At 48.5% G+C, this 11,809-nt stretch overlaps 1 protein-coding gene across 1 annotated transcript in view; it reads left to right on the top strand.

Annotated features, from left to right (window-relative positions):
- Positions 1-210: 210 nt before the first annotated feature.
- LOC140392525 (leucine-rich repeat-containing protein 47-like) overlaps positions 211-11,809 on the top strand; it is a 30,299-nt gene continuing 18,700 nt past the window's right edge. Inside the window, exons 1-3 of the mRNA XM_072477785.1 lie at positions 211-849; positions 2,618-3,076; positions 5,431-5,547. Coding sequence (XP_072333886.1) covers positions 217-849; positions 2,618-3,076; positions 5,431-5,547 — 1,209 coding nt within the window. The 5' untranslated portion in view covers positions 211-216. The remainder of the gene's footprint in view (positions 850-2,617; positions 3,077-5,430; positions 5,548-11,809) is intronic.

Genomic DNA, 11,809 nt, shown 5'->3' with positions numbered 1-11,809 from the left:
ACCCGGGGGGGGCGGGTCCACCCGGGAGGGGGGGTCCACCCGGGGGGGGGGGGGGTCCACCCGGGGGGGGGGCGGGTCCACCCGGGGGGGGGCGGGTCCACCCGGGGGGGCGGGGCGGGTCCACCCGGGGGGGGGGGGCGCGGGGCCCACCTTGGGGGGGGCGGGGCCCACCGGGGGGGGCGGGGCCCACCGGGGGGGGCGGGGCCACATCCGGTGATGGCGGCGGCAGTGACGGGGATGGCGGAGCGCGGGCCCGGGGGGAGGGAGCCGGGCCTCGGGCTGGCGGTGGCCGCGGTGCCCGGTTCGTGGCCGGAGGTGCGGCAGGCCCTGTCGGAGGGCCGGCGGGAGCTGGTGCTGCGGGGCGGGCCGCTGGAGGAGCGGGTGCGGGCGGGCGGCCTGGACCCGGGGCTGTTCGCGCTGCCGCTGCTGCAGCACCTGGAGCTGGGCGCCGGCCTGGCCGCCCTCCCGCCCGAGCTGTGCGGCCTGGCCCAGCTCCGCAGCCTGGTGCTCCGCCACAACCGCCTGGCCGCCCTGCCCGCCGAGCTGGGCCGCCTGCAGCGGCTCCGCAGCCTCGACCTGTCCGCCAACCGGCTGACCGCCCTGCCGCCCAGCCTCGGCCTCCTGCAGCAGCTCAGCGGCCTCAATCTCAGCCACAACCTCCTGGCCGCCCTGCCCGCCCAGCTCGGCCGCCTGGCCGCCCTCACCCACCTCAACGTGTCCGCCAACCGCCTGAGCGCGCTGCCCCCGGACCTCTTCCAGCCCGGCCTGCCGCTCCTCAGCACCATCACCGCGGCCGCCAACCTCATCAGCCAGCTCCCCGCCACCGTCAGCCAGCTGCCGGCCCTGAGGGTGAGTGAGGGGCCTGAGGGGCCCTGAGGGTGAGTGAGGGGCCCTGAGGGGGGAGAGGGGCCCTGAGGGGGGAGAGGGGCCCTGAGGGCGAGTGAGGGGCCCTGAGGGCGAGTGTCGGGCCCTGAGGGCGAGTGTCGGGCCCTGAGGGCGAGTGTCGGGCCCTGAGGGCGAGTGTCGGGCCCTGAGGGCGAGTGTCGGGCCCTGAGGGCGAGTGTCGGGCCCTGAGGGCGAGTGTCGGGCCCTGAGGGTGAGGGTCAGCCCCCTGAGGGTGAGGGTCAGCCCCCTGAGGGTGAGTGAGGGGCCCTGAGGGTGAGTGAGGGGCCTGAGGGCGAGGGTCAGCCCCCTGAGGGTGAGTGAGGGGCCTGAGGGTGAGGGGCAGCCCTCTGAGGGGGGAGACGGAGGGGGCCCTGAGGGGGGAGACGGAGGGGGCCCTGAGGGAGGAGACGGAGGGGCCCTGAGGGGGGAGAGTGGGGCCTGAGGAGGGTGAGGATCAGCCCCTGAGGGGCCTGAGTGTGAGGGTCAGCCCCCTGAGGGTGGGTGAGGGTCAGCCCCCTGAGGGTGGGTGAGGGTCAGCCCCCTGAGGGTGGGTGAGGGTCAGCCCCCTGAGGGTGGGTGAGGGTCAGCCCCCTGAGGGTGGGTGAGGGTCAGCCCCCTGAGGGTGGGTGAGGGTCAGCCCCCTGAGGGGAGTGCGGGACCCTGAAGGGGATGAGGGGCTCTGAAGGGGAATAAGGAACCTGAAGGTGAGGGCCACCCCAGTGAGGGTGAGGATAAGCCCCCTGAGGGGCCCCGAGGGCGAATGTCGGACCCCGAGGGCAAGTGTCAGCCACACCAGTAACTGTGTGCGCGAGCTTGAACTGACCTGTTTGGTGCATCCACATCCTGGAGTGATCGCTGACAAAACACCTAAAACTCATTTATAAATCGTAGATTATAAACTAAATGTGTCTATCTCAAAATGTCCTCATGGCAAGGTGCTCCAAGGTCTAGAGGGGAAGGAAATGAAATGAAAATCGCTTATTGTCACAAGTAGGCTTCAAATGAAGTTACTGTGAAAAGCCCCTAGTCGCCACATTCCGGCGCCTGTTTGGGGAGGCTGTTACGGGAATTGAACCGTGCTGCTGGCCTGCCTTGGTCTGCTTTCAAAGCCAGCGATTTAGCCCTGTGCTAAGGTGTGAGAACTGTGATCTCTCCAATGTTTTAACTCGCACTCCTTCCCAGTTTTATACGACCAAAGCTTGGATTCGTATAACAGATGGGGTGTCCTCACCTACATCGCGGTTTACACCTGACAACCTCACCAAGCTCTCTTGGCTTTCTGTGCACCATTGAATTACTATTAAGATCCACACCCTCACCTTCAAACCCCTCCTGCGTCACCAACAATAATTCACCACTGCTCCCACCTTCCATAATCCTCTAATAATAACCTACTCCTCCTCTTCTCTCCATTCATTGATCAAAACTGCTGCTTCAGCTGCGTTCCCACTACCCTCTGAACCCTCTTCCCCAATATCAGCTTCCTGTCTTCAATAGTTGCTTTCCACATTTTCCTTGGCCATGCCCTGAAAGCTCCCATTTTGATTTCATCAATCTATTCACTGCCCTGCAAAGCACTTTCACTTATCTTTCCATATGGCCATTGCCACAGAAATGCAACTTGTGACCAGCTACACTGGGGATGAATGGTCTATCGTGTCGACCAGGCATCTAGATGTTTTCATCGTGCAAGAATCACTAATATTCCTCTCTCTCTCCATTTTGGTTCCAGACTCTGGATCTATCCGACAATCAGCTCTCGGAGATTCCTTATGAGCTTGCTGACTGTCCCAAGCTGAAAGAAATAAACTTCAAGGGAAATTGTTTAAAAGATAAACGGCTGGAGAAGATGGTGAACGGTTGCCAGACCAAATCCATCTTGGACTACCTGAAGTCGGGGGGTCGTGGCAAGGGGAAAGGGAAAACGGACAGCGCGGAGAAAGTTGAGAACAGGGAGAAAGCAAGGAAGAAAAAGAAGGTTCTGAAGAAAGACGATGATGAGGAATCGGATGAGATGGAGGAGTTGAACAAATTGGTGGTGCGAGTGCTGCATGTCTCTGAAAGTCCCTCCTCTGTGCTGGTGAAAGTCACTCCCAACATCAAGGATGTGAGGCCTTATATTGTGTGTTGCATTGTCGAAGGCATGAACCTGAGACCGGGAAATGCATTGAAACGATTTCTTGTGGCTCAGGTAATTATTTTAAATTCACCTTTTATCAGTTTAATTTCAAAAACGGGGCAGCACGGTGGCGCAGTGGCTAGCACTGCAGCCTCATGGCGCTGAGGTCACAGGTTCGATCCCGGCTCTGCGTCACTGTCCGTGTGGAGTTTGCACATTCTCCCCGTGTTTGCGTGGGTTTCGCCCCCACAACCCAAAGATGTGCAGGATAGGTGTATTGGCCACGCTAAATTGCCCCTTAATTGGAAAAATGAATTGGGTACTCTAAATTTAGATATAAAAACAAAATTTAATTTCAAGAACAAAACTATGTTCTCTTGCACAGGTTATTGCATTGTCCAAATTTAAAGTGCGAGATATGCCTTCCTGTTGTGACAAATTCTGAATTGGATTGGATTTGTTTATTGTCACATGTACTGAGGTACAGTGAAAAGTATTTTACTGCAAGAAGCTCAACAGATCAAAAGGAAATAAAAGAAAATACAGAATAGGGTAACACAAGGTACACAATGTAACTACATAACACTAGCACCGGGTGAAGCATACAGGGGTGTAGTGTTAATGAGGTCAGTAAGAGGGTCGTTTAGGTAACAGCGGGGAAGAAGCTGTTTTTGAGTCTGTTGTGCGTGTTCTCAAACTTCTGTATCTCCTGCCCGATGGAAGAAGTTGGTAGAGTGAGTAAGCCGGGTGGGAGGTGTCTTTGATTATGCTGCCTGCTTTCCCCTGGCAGCGGGAGGTGTAGATGGAGTCCATGGATGGGGGCCAGGTTTGTGTGATGGACTGGGCGGTGTTCACGACTCTCTGAAGTTTCTTGCGGTCCTGGGCCGAGCAGTTGCCATACCAGGCTGTGATGCAGCCAGATAGGATGCTTTCTATGGTGCATCTGTAAAAGTTGGTAAGAGTTAATGTGGACATGCCAAATTTCCTTAGTTTCCTGAGGAAGTATAGGCGCTTTCTTGGTGGTAGCGTCGACGTGGGTAGACCAGGACAGATTTTTGGTGATGTGCACCCCTAGGAATTTGAAACTGCTAACCATCTCCACCACGGCCCCGTTAATGCTGACAGGGGTGTGTACAGTACTTTGCTTCCTGAAGTCAATGACCAGCTCTTTAGTTTTGCTGGCATTGAGGGAGAGATTGTTGTCGCTGCACCACTCCACTAGGTTCTCTATCTCCCTCCTGTATTCTGACCCGTCGTTATTCGAGATCCTGCCCACTAAGGTCATATCGTCAGCAAACTTGTAGATGGAGTTGGAACCAAATTTTGCCACGCAGTCGTGTGTGTGCAGGGATGTAGAGTAGGGGGCTAAGTACGCAGCCTTGAGGTGCCCCGGTATTGAGGACTATTGTGGAGGAGGTGTTGTTTATTCTTACTGATTGTGGTCTGTGGGTCAGAAAGTCGAGGATCCAGTTGCGGAGTGAGGAGCCAAGTCCTCAGTTCTGGAGCTTTGATATGAGCTTGGCTTGGATTATGGTGTTGAAGGCGGAGCTGTAGTCAATAAAAAGGAGTCTGATGTAGGAGTCCTTGTTGTCGTGATGCTCTAGGGATGAGTGTAGGGCCAGGGAAATGGTGTCTGCTGTGGACCGGTTGCGGCGGGATGCGAATTGCCATGTACCAAGGCGTTCTGCGAGTATGGAGTAGAAGCACTTCATGACCAACTTCTCGAAGCACTTCATTACGACTGAAGTCAGGGCCATCGGACGGTAGTCATTGAGGCACGTTGCCTGGTTCTTCTTTGGCACCGCGTGTATGATGGTGGTCTTCTTGAAGCAGGTGGGGACCTCGGAGTGGAGTAGGGACAGGTTAAAGATGTCCGCGAACACATCTGCCAGCTGGCCTGAGCAGGCTCTGAGTGCACGACTGGGATCCAGTCTGGGCCCGTCGCCTTCCGAGGGTTAACTTTCAGGAAGGCCAATCTGACTTCGGAAGCTGTGATGGTGGGTATGGGTGAGTTATGGGCTGCTGGGGCACTCGACAGCGGATTGTTGGTTTCCTGCTCGAACCGAGCATAGAATGCATTGATGCATAGAATGAATTGTGATTTGAGTGTTAATTGATCAAAATTCTTGCTTTGCCGCAGCAACAGGAAGTGTTGGTGTTCATGATGTGATCCACCTTGGGTGAGAAAAACTGTCCAAAAACAGTTTCCTCAAGCTCCGTGTCGTGTATCGGGAGAAGAGTTAACATCATTTTATCTCTGATTTTCTTTTCAATAATTTCAGGTTTTTGGGGGAAATGCTCATCTTAGGGAAGTTTGCCCCCAGGTACATCAGCTCTGCACTCTTTCCTTCCCTTCTCTGTGACTATATCAAACCTCTGTTCTACAGCTTGTTTAACAGAAGCTGTGATTTATTCTCTTTCCCCAGACCAAGTTGCACGATGATGACTGTCAGAAGAGAACATTAGCAACTATTGCAACACACGATTTGCATTTGGTGAAGGGACCTTTGCTGTATGACGCCAGACCTTCCCATTCCTTGAAGGTAAATGTACAGGCTTAATAATCATCTTCATTAGTGTCACAAGTAGGCTTACATTAACACTGCAATGAAGTTACTGTGAAAATCCACAGTTGCCTCATTCCGGCGCCTGTTGGATACACTGGGGGAGAATTCAGAATGTCCAAATTACCAAACAGCACGTCTTTCGTGACTTGTGGGAAGAAACTGGAGCACCCGGAGGAAACCCACTCAGAAATGGGGAGAACGTGCAGACTCCGCACAGTCACCCAAGCCGGGAATTGAACCCGGGTCCCTGGCATTGTGAAACAATGGTGCTAGCTACTGTGCCGTCCGTGCACATTGCAGTAATAAGTTAGTGTTCACCAGAATAAATAATGCAACAATAGGCGCTCTCTACAAAATATGCTTCTGCACCATAAGAAAAACTTGTAAAGCACCAATTTAAAACAATGTTCCACATGGTTTTATATTGTAAATGAAGCATGGTATATCACAGTGGGAACATTTGTAATATTTGGACATGATTGAGGTAACCCAATCAAGCTGTACGTAGAGATGAAGCAGATTACTTTGGTCCAATTTAGTGAATCACACTGGCCATTCCAATTGTATGCAGCTTCAAACCCTATCTACCCAGATCAGGAATCTACTTGTACCAGGACAATATTTCACCCGAAGGTTCACTATCTAGTCCCGCTTGTGTTCCTAAATTCTGAACATTTTGTAAAAAAAACTATTAGACTTAAACCAATGCAGTTGGAGTATTTGAACTATATTTGTAAATTATAAAATAGGCAAAGCAGCTGAAAAGTGCCAAACTGGTACAGGGGCAGAGTCCTGGAGAACTTTTTTTAGTTGAGGGAGTTGAGAATACAATTATCCTTGTGATTCTCACTGTTCCACTTGTGTGACACTTGCATTACAGTGACCTTATCTAATTCAAATTGGCAAAAAATGTTAGTGGGTGTCATATAGATATTCAAACTGCAGTGATATTGTTGGGAATGGCATTAAACAAGAAATTAGAGATGCATGTGATAAAGGAACAACTGTAATTATGGGTGATTTTAATCTGCATATAGATTGGGAATCAATATGTTGAGAAACCAACTAGACAACAGGCCATCCTAGACTGGGTACTGTGTAATGAGAACAGAATCATTGGCAATCTAGTTGTGTGCAACCCTTTGGGGATGAGCGACCATAACATGATAGAATATTTCATCAAAATAGAGAGTGAAGGGCAGCACGGTGGCGCAAGTGGTTAGCACGGTTGCCTCTCGGCGCTGAGGTCCCAGGTTCGATCCTGACTCTGGGGCACTGTGTGAAGTTTGCACATTCTCTCCGTGTTTGCATGGGTCTTGCCCCCACAACCCAAAAGATGTGCAGGATAGGTGGATTGGCCATGCTAAATTGCCCCTTAATTGGAAAAAATGAATTGGATACTCTTTAAAAAAAAGTTTTTTTAAATATTGAGAGTGAAGTAGTTGATTCTGAGACTGGGGTCCTGAATCTTCACAAAGGAAACTGCAATAAAATGAGGCGTGAGTTGGCTATGATCGATTGGGGAATGCTACTGAAAGGGATGACTGTGGATAGGCAATGACAAGCATTCAAAGAGCGGATGGAGGAACTGCAACAATTATTTATTCCTGTCTGGCACAAAAGTAAAGTGGGAAATGTGGTCAATCCATGGCTTACAAGGGAAATTAGGGATAGTATTCAATTCAAGGAAGAAGCATGCAAATTGTCCAAGAAAAACAACAGGTCTGAGGAATGAGATCTGTTTAGAATTCAGCAAAATAGGACCATGCGATTGGTTAAGAAGGGGAAAATAAGGGCAGCAATGTGGCGCAGTGGGTTAGCCCTGCTGCCTCATGGCGCCGAGGTCCCAGGTTCGATCCCGGCTCTGGGTCACTGTCCGTGTGGAGTTTGCACATTCTCCCCGTGTCTGCGTGGGTTTCGCCCCCACAACCCAAAGATGTGCAGGGTAGGTGGATTGGCCACGATAAATTACCCCTTAATTGTAAAAAAAAATGAGGTGGGTACTCTAAATTTAAAAAAAAAAGAAGGGAAAAATAGAGTACAAAAGTAAGCTTGTAGGGAATATAAAAATTGACTGTAAATGTTTCTATAGGCATGTGAAGCGGAAAAGATTGCTGAAGACAAATGTCAGTGTCAGGAACAGGAGGAGGTATTATAGGGGACAAAGAAATGGCTGAGCAACTAAACACATACTTTGGTTCTGTCTTCGCAAATGAGGACACAAATAAGATACCATTGAAGTTACTCTGTAGGGCAGGCAGATCAATAGCATTTCAATCAGAAAGTTTCTATTTCTAATTACTATGGAAAGGAGAGATTCTACATCATCTCAGCTGGCACGTGATCTTACAAATTTCCAAATTAACAGATGAAAGTTTAACAAGTTCATCCTGCCCTCCTTTGTCTGCTGTTTTATCAGGTGAATAAACACAATAAACTAGGGGGCAGTACGGTGGCGCAATGGTTAGCACTGCTGCCTCACGGCGCCGAGGTCCCAGGTTCGATCCCGGCTCTGGGTCACTGGAGTTTGCTCATTCTCCCCGTGTTTGCGTGGGTTTCGCCCCCACAACCCAAAGATGTGCAGGGTAGGTGGATTGGCCACACTAAATTGCCCCTTAATTAGAAAAAATGAAATGGTTACTCTAAATTTATTTTTAAAAAACAACAAACAAACTAATGCGGCACATGATTATCAGTCACTTTCAGCTTTCTGTTCAGAGCCCTGTTACTGTCGGGGATAACGAAGAGTACAGGAAGTTTAGTAATTGTCAGGGAGTTGACTTTTAGATATGAAATAATTACTTCCATTTCAGTAACAAGCTTTGCAAATTAAAGTTCGAAAACGTATTGGAAATAAAATGTTTCCTTTCTATCTAAACTCAGGAACTTGAAACTTACAGTAAAAGCATGTTGTCCATTATGAATGAGTTGGTCTCCAGTACTTTATTTTTGTCCACATGGAAAGTTTAAGGATAAGATGATGCACCAGCAACAGGAGATTGTCAGATTAAGTAGCTCGATCATGTTTGAAACTTCAATAATTTGCAACTAGTGTGCTGCTTCAGTATTTAACCATATTCATTACATTCACTTATACCACCAATAATATCATCGTTGTAAATGTGATGTTAGAAAGCAGAAGTCTTTGGAATAATGTTTTTGAGGTTCATTTGTGATTTGCTTTTTGGTTCAGGCAGTAATAATAATAATCTTTATTAATGTCACAAGTAAGCTTACATTAACACTACAATGAAGGTACTGTGGAAAGCCCCTAGTCTCCACATTCCGGCGCCTGTTCAGGTACACTGAGGGAGAATTCAGAATGTCTAATTCACCTAATAACGTCTTTCGGGACTTGTGGGGGGGAAACCGGAGCACCCAGAGGAAACCCACGCAGACACAGGGAGAAAGTGCAGACTCCACCCAGACAGTGACCCAAACAGGAATCGAACCCGGGTCCCTGGCGCTGTGAAGCAACAGTGCTAACCACTGTGCTAATGTAGGTTAATATTGCCAACTTGCTGGAGGTACTTGCTGCAAAAGTTAAACAAGGAGATTTTGTTAAGGCAGTTGCTGTGGAGGTTGAGGGCAATAAGCAATGAGCTTGAGAGAATATCACAGTCCCGCTGCTGTGCTGACTGAGGTCGGGTAACTTAGACTGCACACCAACAATCAAACTTAAAATTTTGGGGGGAGATGGTGGTTTAGGAGTAATCCACAGCCCCAGCCTGATGCTCTGTGGACTCGGGTTCAAATCCCACCACGGCAACTGGTGGAATTTAAATTCAATTAATAAATTAATAAAGCTAATCGCAGTAACTTGGCCTGGCCTACATGTGACTCCAGACCCACAGTATTGTGATTGACACTCATATGGCCTAGCAAGCCACTCCATTCAAAGAGAAATTGGGAAACCGCAGTGAATGCTGCCCCAGCCTAGGACACGCACATCCCATTAAAGAATAAAAAATAAATAAACTTTCCTGGATCATATGGCACAGTTCCACAAATGCTTTTATTTACTGAGTCTTTTAACTATGTAATGTTACTAAGTTGAGATTGTTTGTTTGAGTGATTGCTAAAATTTGCCTTTCCATAGACTGTCGTATTGTAGAATGAGTTTTGTTTGCGTCTTTACTGACATCACTAAGCTTTATGGAGCTGCTGCCAGGTAACTTTGGTTATTCATTATTCATGATGATAGCCCTGTTAGTGGTTCTGGGAATGTGTTAATTGTCTAGGGTGCCTAACCTCAGGAAGGATTAATACAACAATCAGTAATGTATGAACAGCTATCTCTTGTGTTCCAGTACAAGGGGAATTTTGGCATTGTTTGACATTTACTGCTTGCAGCCTGGTGCTTGAGGTAAAAACGCAAATGAGATTTAAGGCAGAGATTGGGAAAGATATAAGAGAAAGATTGAAGTAATAAATTGGAAAGAAGTTATTTAAGGACCTGAGAATGGAATCAGGGAAATCATTTAAAAGAAGGTAGGCAGGAGTTAACTTTCCTTAAAAGTTAATTAGGAAAGGGTACAATAATAATCTTTATTGTCACAAGTAGGCTTACATTAACTCTGCAATGAAGATTTCATTTCAGTTCAGTTACTGTGAATAGTCCCATGTAGGAAGGCTGGGGAGCAGCTGGTTTGGGAGCCGGAGTGGCTCGTTTAGTGCTCCTGCCTCTGAGCCAGGAGGCCCCAGATTCAGGTCCCACTCCAAGACTTGTTGACCATGGAAGGAGCAGAAACGTTCCAACACCACACCATTGTCTAAAGAGTAAAAATACTCAAAACAAACAGACGTTGATTTGATTCCTGGTTCTAAAATGGGAAAGAGAACAAGTCCAGCGAGCTGTAGTCCAATTAGCTTAACAGTGGTAGGAAAGATAATGGGATTTGTGAAAATGTAATAAAAGCACATCGAGAAACTGAAAATATAATCGAGTAGACTGCATGGATTTCAAAAGGGACGGTCACGCTTGACCAATCTTATTGAATTCTGTGAAAGAGATAAATCGGCAGAGAGATTTAAGGGGAAATTCCAGAGCTTAGGACCTTGGCAACTGAAGCCACAGCCGCCCAACACGGAACAATGGAAATTGAAAAAAATCTATCATTCCCTACTGGAGAATGCCCTGTCCCTGAATTAGAAGTATGTGTTTTTTTAAAGCTGCATGTTTTGCAGGGTTGATCATTAATGCTGTGGAGTGTGATTGTTACTATGCAATGCAACAAATGGTTTTGTGCAAAGGTTTGTTAGCTGACTTCTTTAAAATGGTCTTGTCCTGCTTCCACACTGAGCACCCTTCACTTCATTTGGTATTTGGAAATATGATTCTTTCCAAAAATCAAGTTATTAAAAGTAGATTATAAATATATATATATTGACTCATTGTATATACCCTTGGTGTTGAACATAGAACATAGAAAATACAGCACAGAACAGGCCCTTCGGCCCACGATGTTGTGCCGAACCTTTGTCCTAGATTAATCATAGATTATCATTGAATTTACAGTGCAGAAGGAGGCCATTCGGCCCCCTGAGTCTGCACCAGCTCTTGGAAAGAGCACCCCACCCAAACCCAACAGCTCCACCCAACACCAAGGGCAATTTTGGACACTAAGGGCAATTTATCATGGCCAATCCACCTACCCTGCACATCTTTGGACTGTGGGAGGAAACCGGAGCACCCGGAGGAAACCCACGCAGACACGGGGAGGACGTGCAGACTCCGCACAGACAGTGACCCAAGCCGGAATCGAACCTGGGACCCTGGAGCTGTGAAGCAATTGTACGCTCCACAATGCTACCGTGCTGCCCTTAAAAACAAATAAATCTACACTATATCATTTTACCGTAATCCATGAACCATCCAATAGCTGCTTGAAGGTCCCTAATGTTTCCGACTCAACTACTTCCACAGGCAGTGCATTCCATGCCCCCACTACTCTCTGGGTAAAGAACCTACCTCTGATATCCCTCCTATATCTTCCACCTTTCACCTTAAATTTATGTCCCCTTGTAATGGTTTGTTCCACCCGGGGAAAAAGTCTCTGACTGTCTACTCTATCTATTCCCCTGATCATCTTATAAACCTCTATCAAGTCGCCCCTCGTCCTTCTCCGTTCTAATGAGAAAAGGCCTAGCACCCTCAACCTTTCCTCGTAAGACCTACTCTCCATTCCAGGTAACATCCTGGTAAATCTTCTTTGCACCTTTTCCAAAGCTTCCACAG

This window comes from Scyliorhinus torazame, chromosome 16, assembly GCF_047496885.1.
Source record: "Scyliorhinus torazame isolate Kashiwa2021f chromosome 16, sScyTor2.1, whole genome shotgun sequence".
Taxonomy (NCBI): Eukaryota; Metazoa; Chordata; class Chondrichthyes; order Carcharhiniformes; family Scyliorhinidae; genus Scyliorhinus; species Scyliorhinus torazame.
The sequence above is the reverse complement of the archived record's forward strand: the minus strand, read 5'-3'. Positions and strand labels throughout refer to the sequence as shown.